Source organism: Sminthopsis crassicaudata, chromosome 1, assembly GCF_048593235.1.
Source record: "Sminthopsis crassicaudata isolate SCR6 chromosome 1, ASM4859323v1, whole genome shotgun sequence".
NCBI lineage: Eukaryota > Metazoa > Chordata > Mammalia > Dasyuromorphia > Dasyuridae > Sminthopsis > Sminthopsis crassicaudata.
Genome location: NC_133617.1, coordinates 158,292,008 through 158,307,021, shown reverse-complemented (window position 1 = coordinate 158,307,021; position 15,014 = coordinate 158,292,008). Strand labels below are relative to the sequence as shown.

Genomic DNA, 15,014 nt, shown 5'->3' with positions numbered 1-15,014 from the left:
TAATTAATTGGCCTTGGTAGGAAGTAATACCTGAAATGAACTTTGAAGAAAATTAGAAATTCTAAAAGTGGGAAGTGATGAATAGTATTTTACTTAGGATTCTATAAAGTATAGGATAGGTAAATGGATGGTCATATAGAGAAGTTCCTTTGGCTGATTGCAATATATACATCAACACATACAATATATAAAGCATATTAACAGATAATATATTTACATATAATAAATTATACATTATGTATGTCGTGTATATAGTTGATATATTTTTATATTGTATTTATTATTTATTTTATTATATTTGCATTTATATTATATATTAATGTATTATGATATATAATAACATTACATATAAATATATGTAATCTATAAATACTTTCTATAAATAATATATTTTCTATATTAGTATAATATGTTATAGTTCCTGGCTATTATATCCTGCTATGTATTACTTAGTGGTGACTTTTAGGTAAGTTTTAACAGAAAATCCGTTTTTTGGTCCTAAAAAAATTAAAAAGGCTTAAAAGAGACACATGTTCAGATCTATTTCGCTCCCCTTATCCCCTTGAACATGAGTTTCAGGAACCTATTTTAGGATGCATAAGAATTCTCAAGACACAGATAGTTTTGATTTAATGAGATTTTATTAGCACTAAAAATGTGCTCACTACTAAAAAAAAAAAAAAACAACCCAGTACTTATTATACAAAGCACTAATGTTGAAAAATTAAGAAGTTGCAGAAAGTGATGATGGATTTGAAAGCAAATGAGAATATCAGAATTTAACCTGGAAATCCAAATAAGATCTTGCCAAACTAAGGAATTTAATTCATATTTCTTACTAAGAGCTTAGTCATATTCTCAGGCTTATTATGAATATGTTTGAGAATTAGGAGATGACCTGTGTTTGGAAAACAGGTTTTGTCTGTGGCAAAATGTTTCCAATTTAATTTCATCCATCTTTGACAGCTTATGTGTTCTAATATAGTAAAATTCCAGTTTTTTCAAAATTGTATTGTGACCAATACTTTATTAGGAACATTTCTGGAATTTACCCTATAATGATAATTGCTGCCTCTAATAATAATCTTCAGGCATAACCAGAATGTTGCAGTGTCTTGGACCATGAAGACAAGATAAAATTTCATTTACTATGGCCTAAATGTTTAGTATATTTGGTTCTTATGCAGCTTGATATAAGCTCTAAATGCTATGGGATTCTAAGGTTGAGTCACACAGGAAAGATTTTATAGTCTTATAAAGGTTAGTCTTAAGGGATATAGAAATCACTTTTGAAAGATGGACAGAAATTGTCTAAAAAGAACTAAATGAAGAAGATTGAGAAGGTAAAATGTAGGATCACAGAGTTATTAGGTTATAGATCACAAGCAATATGCCCTTTTATGATAGAAGGGTTTGCTTTACTCTTAATGAATTAATTTAGTCATTAAAAAACTTCTTAAGGCAGTTGTGGTATTTGCTAGAGGTAGCTTCAATGTTTTGTGGCCACTTGTTCTTATAGTCATGTTTCTTTTTCTAAGCAATTCATTTTCTTCTCTGCTCTGGAAAAGCAAGGATTATGTTGTTCTAGCTAGGACAAATCTAATGTTAAATTTGTTCAAATTATAGGAAAATTAATTGTTAGTGATATTTTATATACTTGATGAATAAATAAATCTATTTCGGGCTCAGGAACTTTTTGGTATAGGAATGAAGGTATGATGTTGAGAGAAGGAAAAAATCATCTTAAATCCCTACCAGGACTTGTGATGGGGTAATGGAATTTTTTGTAATTTACATTTATCTTCTAATTCCTATAGATTGAATTTGAATGCATAAATGAAAAGAAGAGACTAAAGAAGAAAAGCTACAAAAATTCTGGTATTGTCAGTGTGAAACATTGTGAGGTTAGTACTAGTTGGGCTAGTTGCTTTGATTTGATGTCAATTTGAAGAGTTTTTCCCATTCCCTGAGCCAGTGTGCTGTGTGTCTAGGTATTTGAATTTTTTTACTTTTGAGATCTTCAGGAAGGAAAGGGGAATAGGGGTAGTGAGTTACAACAAAATCTTTTTTTTTTTTTTTTTTTCCTGAGGCTGGGGTTAAGTGACTTGCCCAGGGTCACACAACTAGGAAGTGTTAAGTGTCTGAGGCTAGATTTGAACTCTCGTCCTGAATTCAGGGCTGGTGCTCTATCCACTGTGCCACCTAGCTGCCCCTACAACAAAATCTTTTAAAAATTTCATCTACTTCAAGAGTCAAAACGTCTTAGAAGGTGTTGGGGTATTTGCCTAAAGGCTTGTGGGGCACTCTACATATTTGGTACTTTTCCAGCAGAAGGCAGACCAAAAACCATGTACACAGTGCCTGATGACTTGGCATTTTCCAAGCTTGTTGGAATTCAAAGAGCTCCATCCAGTTTTGTCCTTCTTGTTAATATTTCAGCCATTAATGATGGTTATAATATGATGAGGGAAAAATTTTTTTTTTCAGGTTATGTGTTTCTGAGACTCTTTAAAAGAGTAGTTTTTTGATTGATATGGGGTTTGAGAACTATAAACAAAGCCTTTGTTATTTTATCCGTTGTTAAGTTTCTAAAACTAATCATTGGCTTTTTCTCATTTTTGGATGAGGCAACATTTCTATTCTGAGGGAATGATGGTCCTTTTTTTGGAAGTAAGATCATTCCATTAAAGTAAAAATGTTGAGCAGCTGGATGGAACAGTGGATAGAGCACCAGCCCTGAATTCAGGAGGACCTGAGTTCCAAATCAGACACTTAACACTTCCTGGCTGTGTGACCCTGGGCAAGTCACTTAACCCCACTTGCCTCAGCAAGAAAAAAAATAGTAAAAAATGAAAACTTGACATTTAATCCCATTTAAAACATCTCTGGGATGTTGAGCCAATGTACCACATTACTGTTAATTAGATGGCCATTCAGTGGAATAAGAAATACTGAAAGACTGATAATCAGAGGGCTGACTTTCTGTGCTTAAAATCCAACCAGAATGGAGTCAGTTTGCATGGTGTTAAATTTTTTGTTTTACTAGGGAGTTGGCAAAGAAAGTAAGGTGAAATGGATTAACTTTGCAAATACTGTAACATGAGTCTTTGTTCACATGTATTGGGAAGGAGCTGTAAATTCTGGGATAGAAGAGTTAGTGAAGCAAAGACATCTTAACTAGAATTTAGCACTAATTTGCATGTATTTACATTTTACCTTTTATTCAATTTGGCTCAGCAAGATTAATTTATGTCCTCTTCAAAACCTAAGTGAATGGAACTTCTTGTTCTCTATTTTACAAAGGGAGGATTTTAACTTTAACTCTCTGTGTTTAGATTACAGTGGAATGCACATTTCTTGACTACATCATGGGAGGATGTCAGCTGAATTTTACAGTACGTGAAATAAATTTCAATGTATATTGAGCTGGGTTTTATAGGATAGATTGTGTTACAAATGCTTTACTGCCTGTCTTACAATTGTTTTTTGTTTATTTGTAACTGGATGAGTGACCAGATTTTCTATAAATTCATTAAAAATGCTCTGCCCAGACCCAATTTCTGAACTTGTCACAAGCTTTCTATTTTATGAACAAGAAAATCTGTCATTCCTGAGAGTAAGCAGACACGTATAGAATCTGTACTCATTCAGTAATAAACAGTAATTTAGGGGACTGTTCACTGAAAATGGCAACAGTCATCGCAAATCACAAAGTTAAGACCTGAGTGTAATAGAAATTCATGATTTAAGGCTTCTGGAATTACAGGAACAGCAGGTATATGTTTTATGCAAATAATTTGAGAGAGAGTTTTGTGATGACACCAATAAATGCTCTCTTTAAACACTCTGATTTAATTGTCTACAGAAATTCCAAGGCATATGCCTGCTCTTAGGGCACTGTCAGCATTAGATTTAGGGAAGAATGAATTTGATACAGGAAACTTTTTCCTGAATTCAAGCATTTTGGTGCCTTCCAGGCTTGGTAAGTGTTACCCTATTCTTTATTGCAGGTGGGAATAGACTTTACTGGTTCAAATGGTGATCCTAGATCTCCTGACTCTCTTCATTATATCAGCCCTAATGGAGTTAATGAATATTTGACTGCTATCTGGTCTGTTGGGATGGTCATTCAGGATTATGATGCGTAAGTTTCAGCTAAAATCTAATTTTTTTTGCAGGCTTTCCCAACCCCTCTTAATCCCAGTGCAATTTCTCTGTTGAATTATTGTCCATTTATCCTGTATACAGCTTGTTTGCATATATTTATTTGCATGTGGTCTCTTCCATCAAATAGTGAGTGAGCGCCTTTAGAACAATGTCTGATACATAGGAGGCATTTAATAAATGTTTATAGATTGGTTGTAGAAAAATCATGACACGTAGAATGTGGTTCATAAGTGTTTGTTGATTTGTTTTAGAACAATGATGTTACTGGTTTTTATAGCTGCCCAGAAAAAACATTGCCTGATTTTGTTTGGGTCATTCATTTAAAAAGTATTCATGCTACCCGCTATATGCCAGACACTTTTAGGCATTAAGGGTACAAAGTAAAAAAAAAATCAGAAGAAATGAGATAAAGTGGATAGAGCTTTATTACATCCTTCAGTACAGAGACTATTTAATTTTTTTCTTTGTACTTATAGGGCCTAGCAGGGTGTCTGGCTTTTATAAGTTCGCTCAATAATTTTTTTTTTTTTTTTTTAATAATAGTTCGTCTTTATACATAGGTATTAGAAAGAGTGTGTGATATCAGTTTCTTTCTAGATCTGTTAGCTCTAGAGTGAATGTGCTTTTAATTTTTTTTATTTTCTATTTCTATTAATCTATTAGTATTAATTTTCTATTATTTGATGTCCAAAACTGATGGAGATGACATTAATGTGGTTGATATTTAAAGATAGTAAAGCATTACATATTGTTAAACTTTATTTTTAGTGATAAGATGTTTCCTGCCTTTGGATTTGGGGCTCAGATACCTCCTCAGTGGCAGGTAAGAAATTATTTACCCCTTCAGAGCACCTTACTGAAATGTGCAGAAAACCTTATTCTCTCATTTGTGTATTGACAGGTATCACATGAATTTCCCCTAAACTTTAACTCAGCAAATCCCTTCTGTAATGGTAAGTTTACACAATTAATAAGAATTTGATAAGCTGAAAACCTCAGTGGCACTGATTTTTTTTTTTTTTTTTTTTTAAATCACTTGAAGCTGCTTTTTCTCTGAAAATTTTATAATTGGTTGTCGGGGGAAAAAAGCCAAGGGGCAATAATTTCTGTGAAACTAAATTATGTACATTGAATTAGAAAAATTGCATTTCTTCTTATGATTTTTAGGTGAAGTAATGAAAATATTTAAAATGAAAACTTTATCCAAATTCTGACAAAATATTATTATGGATGATTATTGGATTATTATAGATTATTATTGTTGTCATATCATTTTATATTTGCATTGCATTTTTGACTTTTTAAAGTTCTTAAATGTATGTGCTATTTTGACTCTGATGAACAGAGGAACTAGTCCTGTGATTTTACTGCTTTGGGGAACTCCAGGATAAGAAAACTCTATCAAAATAGGTTGTCACCTTCTTTGCAATTTTAACCTTAGGAATTTGCCTATGACCTCTGTGAAGTTAAGTTCCTTACCCAGATTCGCATATCCAGTATGTGTCAGAGATAGGACTAGAACCAGTCAATATGCCATGGTGCTTCTCAGTTGTAAATAATCCAATTCAATGAATTCTTTCCAAAATGTGTTTCAGTACCATGTGGTCCAGTATTTGTGTGTTGCATATTTTTACTTTTAGCATTACTTAGGGTTTTCAAAGATATAGAGGTCTTTACACCTTTGGTTGGAGATAAGGAAATGTCTTTTCTTATTTTAGTTTGACACTGAATCTAAGTTTCATAGAAACCTGTTTCATTGCTTCTTTCATCCCCAAAAAGATTGTAATTTGATGAAATCATAAGTTGATAAACTAAAGTTGGTTATTTCTTTGCTTCAAAAAAGTTATTATTTCTTTCATTACTCTAACAGGTTTTTTTTTTTTTTTTTTTTTTTTTTTTTTTTTTTTCACAAAGTCTGAATTGAAATGCTAGCTGAGGAAAAGTTCTTAGAGCCTCCTGACATACTTAATAACAATTAATCCTGCATTTGTTCTCTAGGAATCCAAGGTATCATAGAAGCATATCGGAATTGCCTTCCTCAGATAAGACTTTATGGGCCAACTAACTTTTCTCCAATAATAAATCATGTGGCCAGGTTTGCTGCTGCAGCCACACAGCAACAGACAGCATCAGTAAGTGGGATGTTTTGCGTCAGAAGGTGTATTTCTTCCTTGGTTGTGCCTTTTTTGATGTAGAAGCAGTGCAAAAGATGCTGGTTTTGGGGTCAGAGCTTGAATTCTAGCTCTTCCACATACTACCTGTGTGACTTGGGTCTTTAACTCTTCTGGATCTTAAATTTCCTCTATTTAAAAAAAAAAAAAAAAGGAATTTTTTTCTAGATGACCTCTAAGATTCTGTCTAGTTCTTAAGTTATGGTGGTAGAAATTGTTTGCTACCTATGAAAGTTTGTTTCAAAAGCTTTGTTTTCCTTCATCCTCCTTCCCCCTTCCCCGATAGTATCTTCCTTCCTATATCCCGAATAGTTAATTTGGGTATTTATAATATCAAAATGACTTAATTCTTCAAAGTAGTTTTTTTTTTTGTTTTGTTAATTTTATAATTATACATTTTTTGACAGTATATATGCATGAGTAATTTTTTTATAACCTTGTATTCATTTTTCCAGATTTTCCCCTCCCTATCTTTACTCCCTCCTGTAGATGACAGGCAATCTCATACATCAAAGTAGTTCTTAAGACAATATTGTTTTACCGAATACAATGTTCTCTTGTTCTTTATGAGGAGGCAGTTACTTTTCAAGAGTCATTCTCCTATGATCAAAGTGATCAAAGAATGTAAATAACTCCCAAAGAGATTGTAAATAATAATCATGTCTTGTGCTTGGCCCTTCACAAATGTTTGTTAAAGAATATTCCAAATCACAAATAATGGGGAGGGACAATAAACATTTTATAAGCACCTTTCAAATTGAGGCAGAGATCCCATTCCTAGGTAAGATGTCAAAGAGAGAAAGACCCATATGTACAAAGATATTTGGGCAAAATCTGTTTTTTTTTTTTTTTTTTGTAGTAAAGAACTATAAATAAAATTGATATCCATTATTGGTGTGTGAATATAATGAAATAGTGAGGTTTCAGAAACAATCACTGAGAAATAAGCGAAAAATGGGGAAAATGTATGAACTGATGTGGAGTCAAGTATGGAGTAAAGTAGATGCTATTTGGTACCCAGTAGGAGTGTTGGCGTCAAGAAGATCCGAGTTTAAAACTAGCTGTGTGACTCTGAGCAAGGCACATAATCCTATTTGCCTCAGTTCCTCATCTGGAAAATGATCTGGGAAAGAAAACAGTAAACTCTCCAAGATATCTGCCCCAAATGGGGTCACAAAATGTTGAAAATTGAAATGACTAAAAATAACAAAAGTTTACAACTTTCCCTCTGAATTATTCACTAATAATTTTTAAAATTAAAAAGGTGATTTTTTTTTTTTTTTTTTTTCCCTTTTCCTTTGTAGAAATAATGGTTTGTTTCACCTTTTCTGACTGTGAGCTAACAGGCTTTGTGGAACCTTCAGTCCAACCCAGTTTTATGAACTGTTGTTATGGCTCTTTAAAAAATCTTTGCACTTTAGTTTAAAATAGCCTTTATTTTGCCTTCTGTGTCAGTGTGTCAGATCAACCTGTAGTTTGAAGATTTTTTTTCTTTTTTCTTTTCTTTTTTTTTTGCTGAGGTAGTTGGGGTTAAGTGACTTGCTCAGGGTTACACAGCTGGGAAGTGTTAAATATCTGAGACTAGATTTGAACTCAGGTCCTCCTGACTTTAGGGCTGATGCTCTATCCATTGAGCCACTTAGCTGCCCCTTGAAGATCTTAATAGATTTTATTATAGGAATTTTCCAGCAGTAGAGAAACAGTGGAAAAGAGATGAAGTAACTTAAGTAGCATGATAAAGCAGCAGAGGAATTAGTGATAACTTTTTGTTTTATTTGTGTTGGGTTCTGCTTGCTAAATGGATACCACCTCTTCTCTGTTATTATAATAATAATAATTATTATTATTTATTATTTATTTATTTATTATTAATTATTTAAAGCTTTAAGATTTGGAAAGTGCTTCACAAACATAATTTAATTTTATCTTCACAAGAATCCTGGGCACTAGGTGTATTATCACCATTTCAAGTAAGGAAATTGAGGCAGAGAAAGGTTTAGGAATTTTTCTAGAGCCACACAGCTCTAGGAAAACTGGAAGTCAGATCTTCTTGACTGCAGGTCCAGTGCTTTATCTTCTACACCATTTTGCTGCTTAGTTTTTCTTTGCTGACAGATCTACTTGATTATGAAAGTAATAAAACTTGTCCTATTTTACAGCAATATTTCGTGCTCCTGATCATCACTGATGGTGTGATCACAGATCTTGATCAAACCAGGCAAGCTATAGTGAATGCTGCCAAACTTCCCATGTCCATCATCATTGTTGGGGTTGGAGATGCAGACTTCAGTGCAATGGAGTTTCTTGATGGTGATGGCGGAGCACTCAGAGCCCCAACTGGCGAGGCTGCCATCAGAGACATTGTTCAGTTTGTTCCTTTCAGACAATTCCAGAATGTGAGTATTGCTATTCTACATTCTTCTCCTCTATTGTCCCCTACCTCCCCCACCAATTTGTGGAGCTGAGTCTCCTGATTAAGGATCTCTGGCATTCCACAGCCAGTCCATTGAATAGATTTCTATGCTCAGGAGGAATGCAAGTGACATTAATTAGCTAGGTGAGCATATCACTTTCTTCATACAATTCTTGAAATTTCTGCTGATATCCATCTGCAGGTGCTTTTGGGCAGTAGGAATCATGCTTCCGCCATGTTTTTGAAATCTTTGTTAGTGTTTTTTTCATCAGAGACTCCTTTGATACATTCCAACAACTGTGGACTTAACCATGAGAGCAAACGGGAAGTAGTCTAGTGGGTCCCTTCATTTTTTCTGGGACAATGAACATGTGAAGTTCATTTTTCTAATCACTAGAACAAAGATTAGTAATCTTTTTTTCCCTATCACAATCCTCTTGGCAATCTGGTGGAGTCTCTCCCCTCCATCCCCTTCCCACCACCACAGAATTGTTTTTAAATGCATAAAATAAAATGGATGGGATTTAAAAGAAAGTCAAAGATGAGTGAAAACAAAGATGTAATTATCTTTTCATCTGAGGTTTGGACCTCCTGAATCCTAGGTTTCTTTCTTTTTTTTTTATTTAAATTTTTTTTTTCTTTTTTAAAAATAAACACGTGCATAGATAGTTTTTAACATTCACTCTTGCAACACCTTGTTTTCCATATTTTTTTCTCCCTCTCTTCCTACCACCTCTTCCCTAGATGGTAAGTAATCCAATATATGTTAAACATATTCAATTCTTCTATACATATTTTCACAATTACCATGTAGCACAAGAAAAATCAGATCAAAAAGGAAAAAAAAAGGAGAAAGAAAACAAAATGCAAGTAAACAACAACAAAAGTGAACATACTATGTTGTGATCCACACTCAGTCCCCACAGTCCTCTATCTGGGTACAGATAGTTTTCTTTATCACAAGACCATCAGAGCTGGCCTGAAACACCTCACTGTTTATAAGACCAACGTCCAGAATTGGTCATGGTATAATCTTATTGTTGCTATGTACAATGATCTCTTGGTTCTGCTCACTTCTCTCAGCATCATGACCCCTAGGTTTCAACAGATTTCTAGAGGGTCCAAGGAACCTAGATTAATAATCCATCCCCTTAGAAAGACTGGTAATTTCTTCTCTGGTTTGCATGGCATTTTTCAAATTTCCTAATATAAAGAGGACCTCACTCTTTTTATGTGAGTGTTTTAGATGTATATGGTGGCAGTTTTAATAATCTACCTAAAAATACCATTTTTTTTTATTGGGATTAAGCTTGAGAGGCATAAATGAAGAAAATGCTTAATTTGCTCTTATAATAATTAATTTTCTATAAAAATGCTTTACATGATTGCACATATATAGCCTATATCAAATTGCTTACTATCTTAGGCAGGCAGAAGGAGGGAGGGAATTGAGAACTGGGGAAAAATAAAAATACTATTAAAATGATCGTTTTTCTTTCAGGTTTGTTGCTCAGTCTTTGTTAATGCTTCAGTCATTTATTAGTTTTCCACTTTAAGGAAGTCTTGAGTATTGTTTTTCCAGTCCTGTCACAAATGATGGCATGCAAAAAGAATGCATAGTGGTTTTTTTTTTTTTTTTTTTTTTTTAATAGAAGTCATCGAGGCCTTTGACAATCTCATTCCTTATCTTGATGATGGCCAAGATAAGAAATGGGCCTCAAGTCACAGAGGGAGAAATGGAATTTTTTAGTGTCAAGTAATCTTTTTTAAATTAAGGTAATTAATATGTTGTTTGCTAACAAAAATACTTGCTTGTTTTCTTCCTTCTTTCTTTCTTTCTTTTTTTAAACAAGTCTCCAAAGGAAGCCCTTGCTCAATGTGTCCTGGCAGAGGTTCCCCAACAAGTGGTGGGTTACTTTAATACCTATAAGCTCCTCCCGCCGAAGAATCCTGCTACGAAGTAATGGAAACAGCCCAGGAGAATTCCTTTGTGCCAGGTGGAGCCATGGATGCATTATCTCTCCCCCAACATGCATTCATCAGTGTTGTTTCTTGTAGCCCTTTCTGGCCTCCCTATGTGTGATATGATTCTTTTTTGATGTGGAGCCATATCTGTTTAATGCATTTCTTTTGGAATATCATTTTTGTATATGCTTGTGGATTTCTTTTTTTAAACGTGGAAAGTGAATCTGTGTAATCAATTTAATGATTGGTAATTGGTAGGAATTGATTGAGGCATGTTTGAGTTAGAAAGTGACAGTAAGATGACTTTTGCTTTACATTAATTGGATTCGAATATGATAAAGTCATTTATGAATGATGATAAGTCACGTTACTGGAATAAATGTTACCTATGAGCTGCAAAGCTTTGCTGTTGTCCCAGTCGGTATATGTATTTCACATGAAGACTCCCACAATTGATCAAGATAAGGCTGTTTTACTGAGATGATTTGGGGGCACTTTAATTGTTCCTTTGTATACCTCATTATTGCCAGTGAAATGTCAGCTTTCTTCATTTGCCTCTACATAGTGTTGCAATCTCCAAGCCATATCCTTATATAAATTAATACTTTTGCTTTGAGGAGAAAGTACAGATTTAGTTTCTTATTAAACAGTCATTGAATAGATACCTGTCATAGACAGACAATACTGTATTGCCTTTTTGTCTCTTTAAAATTTTTTTTCAATGTAGAAGATTCTGAAGATGATCAGGTTGAAAAGTGAATCTTTTTAAAGAAACTGTTTCAGGCAAAATGAAAGATTCTTTAGAAATCTAAAGACAAAGCTTTTGTTGTTATTATTGTGGTTCCAGATCTGCTTAGTTGGTAAGGAGTTCAGTTGATGTTAGCCTGTATTTTGTGAACCTTAGTGTTGTGGTTTTAAATCAGTTGGTCTGATGAGAATGAGAGCCTCTTGTTCCAGATAGTGACTCATTGACCACAGTGCACTTAGGAACAGCTTAGTGCCCCCATTATCCTGGAAGCCAGACAACCTTTGCTTCTTCCTGGAGCTCTACCCTTTCTTACATACCACATGTTAATCAGTGCCAGGGGAAATATTTTTATTTTTGAGGAATAATAATGGTTTCCTACTAATTAAAGTGTCATTTTATAAGAATTTTCTTTTTTTAAGTCACAAGATGTGTTATATTCAAGCACTGAAATCTTTTGGAATTTAAAAAAATTATTTTTGAGTCATCAACCCCATTTGGGAAGTCTTAATTTTTTAAAAATATTTGGAGCCTTTGTGATAATGGACAGGAAACCAACCTCAGAGCTAAAGATATTTGGGTTCTAATCTTACTCTGGAAGCATACCAGATTTGTGATAAATTGTTTCAGCTTTCAGTGCTGCAGGTAATTCTCTCAGACTTTGTTTTAGAGAAGGAGTTAATCTTGCACTAGTGAAAGGAGTTTTCTCTAACAATCAAATCACTGGTCTAGTTTTTACTCAAAAGTAGCTCTTCCTTCTGAAGGCTGTTTCTTCAGAATACACTGTGTATTTATGAATTGCTTTGAAAAAATACCCAACATCAAAGCTTTGAACATATCTAATAACTTCAGTATATGTATATCTAAAACAGCATCAAATCAATTAACATACATGTATTTATAAGTCCATTAGCATGTATTTATGCATATTAAAATTGCAACACTGAAGACCAGTACATATTTTACATGAAAATAAAGTATATTTGTGTGTGTGTGTATGTGTATGTGTTAATAGTTTTTAATGTTGGTCCAAATATACACATATAAATAAGGATATGTATCCTTTAGTCTAGCTTTCTAATCTTGTTGAAAAATCTCCATCATCTAGGCCTACTTTTATATACTTTCCTTGTAATATGGAAGGAAGGATTTGGGATTAATAGACTCAGGCTTCTTTAAAATTATTGGACAATACAAGCTGAGGTGGATCTTCCTGCCTGGCATATTATGTTTGCCTGCGTAGACTAGCTGACGTGCTTTGACATGATTGGCCTTGTAGAACTTTGTATAAGTCTTTGGGATTGGACAAACCACTATTAATTAGACAAATCACCTGACTAATAGCATCTTACTTATTGTGGCCTTATAGCTTTTGGAAAATCCTTCCTTTAGGCTATTTCTTTGTTGTAGAGTGAGTAATTGGCCCCTTATTTTTCTAGCTTATTTAATCAATACACAATCATTTAACATTTATTAAACACCTACTATGTGCCAGACATTGTGCTAAGTGTTAGATATTTAAAAAAAAAAAAAAAGGAATTTAATATTGAAATGAAGCACAGTGCATTTAAATTACTCAGGTCACAAGGCCAATGACACTGTGGATAAAATAGATTTAGTGTTTTTATTTTTATACTATTCTTTTACTTGGAATATTCCTCTCAAACAATCTGTCGTTGAGTTCATGGTTAGATGCTGCTGAGGCAGAATAAGCTGTCTATTTTATGTGTTGAGTTAAAAGCATTTACAGTTAATTTTCATCACTTTATGAACAACGTATAGTTTCAATAACTCAACACCCATTTCATGTCATGTTTGGTTTGTTCTGTGTTTTAAATGATCTCCACCTTTTTGCATTCATGTTTCTAAAGAGGATATTGTGAGATTAGTTATAGGATGTCTTGAAACCAAATAGATCATGTCATCTTAATGGCTGTGCAAATAACCAGATGAAAAACCCTTGAGTTGTCTTCTGACCAAGGTTGTTTTGAGAAAATTGTACACATTAGCTGGTTTGTGCCACCTTGTGGTAAGACTTCAGAAATGAAATCTTATAAACTTGGGAAATGTAAATCTCAGACCAGTGATTCTCCAACTTTTAGTTTCATGGTCTCCCAGATGGTTTTAAAAGTAAACTGGATACCTTTACCATCTTATGCTCTATTTTTGACACACTTTTCATATCTGTTTACTTATTTGGAAATTCATTTTTTCTAAAACAACAATAAAAACAAAACACTCTTGCTATTTTTTTTTTTTTTTTGCAAAATTCTTTTAATATTTGTGATATGCCAGAGTAATTATACAGCAGGGTAACCTAATAATTTGATTGAGAATAATATTTAGATTATTCATGTGCTTTTATAAAAGTTGTATTTGCTAATATATGGAATATGTATAATAGTCTTTAATATATGGCTATGAATTTTAAATGTATTTTCCCTTTGATTTATGATAAAGTTGATTCTGGATGAAAGTAGACTGGTGTCTTGTTTTTATTATTCAATCTCTTGCCCTCTTTTCATGATGCCCAAAGAATCAAAGGAAAAGTAAAATGTTTAATGAAGCATTGTCATTTTATTGAATTCACCCAAACTGATTTTTATCTTTCATTTAACAAATATTTGATAAATGACTATTATTGTAAAAGATACTGCACCAGGTAATGAGGGAGACATAAGTTTTTGCCCTTAAGAAACTACTAGTCTTAAGCCAAGTTAAAGAAGAAAAGATGTTTGAAAGGGCTTACATGAGTGATAGCACTTAATATATATTTCTTGAATTAAATTGTATATGTAGACACAACATAATTAAAGGTCATCTTCCTGTAGTCAGAAATGGCCTGAACAATGTGACTCCTATATTTGGTATTAGAGGAAGGTATTGGGACAGCTTGTGTAGCAGGCAAAGAACTAGATTTGGAAATGGGAAGACTCATCTTCATGAATTTAAATTTAGCCTCTGAGACTAACTCTGTGACTCAGGGCATTTAAACCTGATTGCCTTAGTTCCTCATCTATAAATATGAACTGAAAAAGGAAATGGTAAAGCATTCCAAAATCGTTGTCAAGAACCCCCAAAATGGGATTATGAAGAGTTGAACATGAAATAACTGAACAACAGGGGAAGATCTATCAAATCATAATCATACATTTGTACTAATGTGATCTTCTTTCCATAACTAAATTATTTAAATATTGGCTTTGCCATTTCTAAAACTCAGGCCTGTAGCATTGATTGTTATCCAAGGCAGATAGGATAAAACTACCCTTTGTGTTTTTTTTTTTTTTTTTGAAGTATGATAATTGCATTTATTTTTGTTGGTATAGATGGAAGCCGTAATGTCCATAGTGGTCCTTGCATCATCCAGCCTTATATATTAATTCAACTTATTCCATTATTAAATGAGCTGAAAGCATGATAATAATAATATGTATTTTTTTCTTTTTTCCACCTGTGGCTATTGGGGTCAAGTGACTTGCCCAGGGTCACATAGCCAGGAAGTGTTCAATGTCTGAGGTCAAATTTGAACTTGGGTCCTCCTGACTTTAGG

At 33.4% G+C, this 15,014-nt stretch overlaps 1 protein-coding gene across 2 annotated transcripts in view; it reads left to right on the top strand.

The window, feature by feature from the left end:
* CPNE3 (copine 3) overlaps positions 1-11,116 on the top strand; it is a 48,840-nt gene extending 37,724 nt beyond the window's left edge. For both annotated transcript variants that reach the window (XM_074270126.1, XM_074270119.1), the window contains exons 9-16: positions 1,818-1,904; positions 3,336-3,395; positions 4,011-4,144; positions 4,936-4,990; positions 5,069-5,120; positions 6,166-6,299; positions 8,498-8,734; positions 10,605-11,116. In XM_074270126.1, the coding sequence (XP_074126227.1) occupies positions 1,818-1,904; positions 3,336-3,395; positions 4,011-4,144; positions 4,936-4,990; positions 5,069-5,120; positions 6,166-6,299; positions 8,498-8,734; positions 10,605-10,715 (870 nt within the window). In that variant the 3' untranslated portion in view covers positions 10,716-11,116. The remainder of the gene's footprint in view (positions 1-1,817; positions 1,905-3,335; positions 3,396-4,010; positions 4,145-4,935; positions 4,991-5,068; positions 5,121-6,165; positions 6,300-8,497; positions 8,735-10,604) is intronic.
* The last annotated feature ends 3,898 nt before the right edge of the window (positions 11,117-15,014 follow it).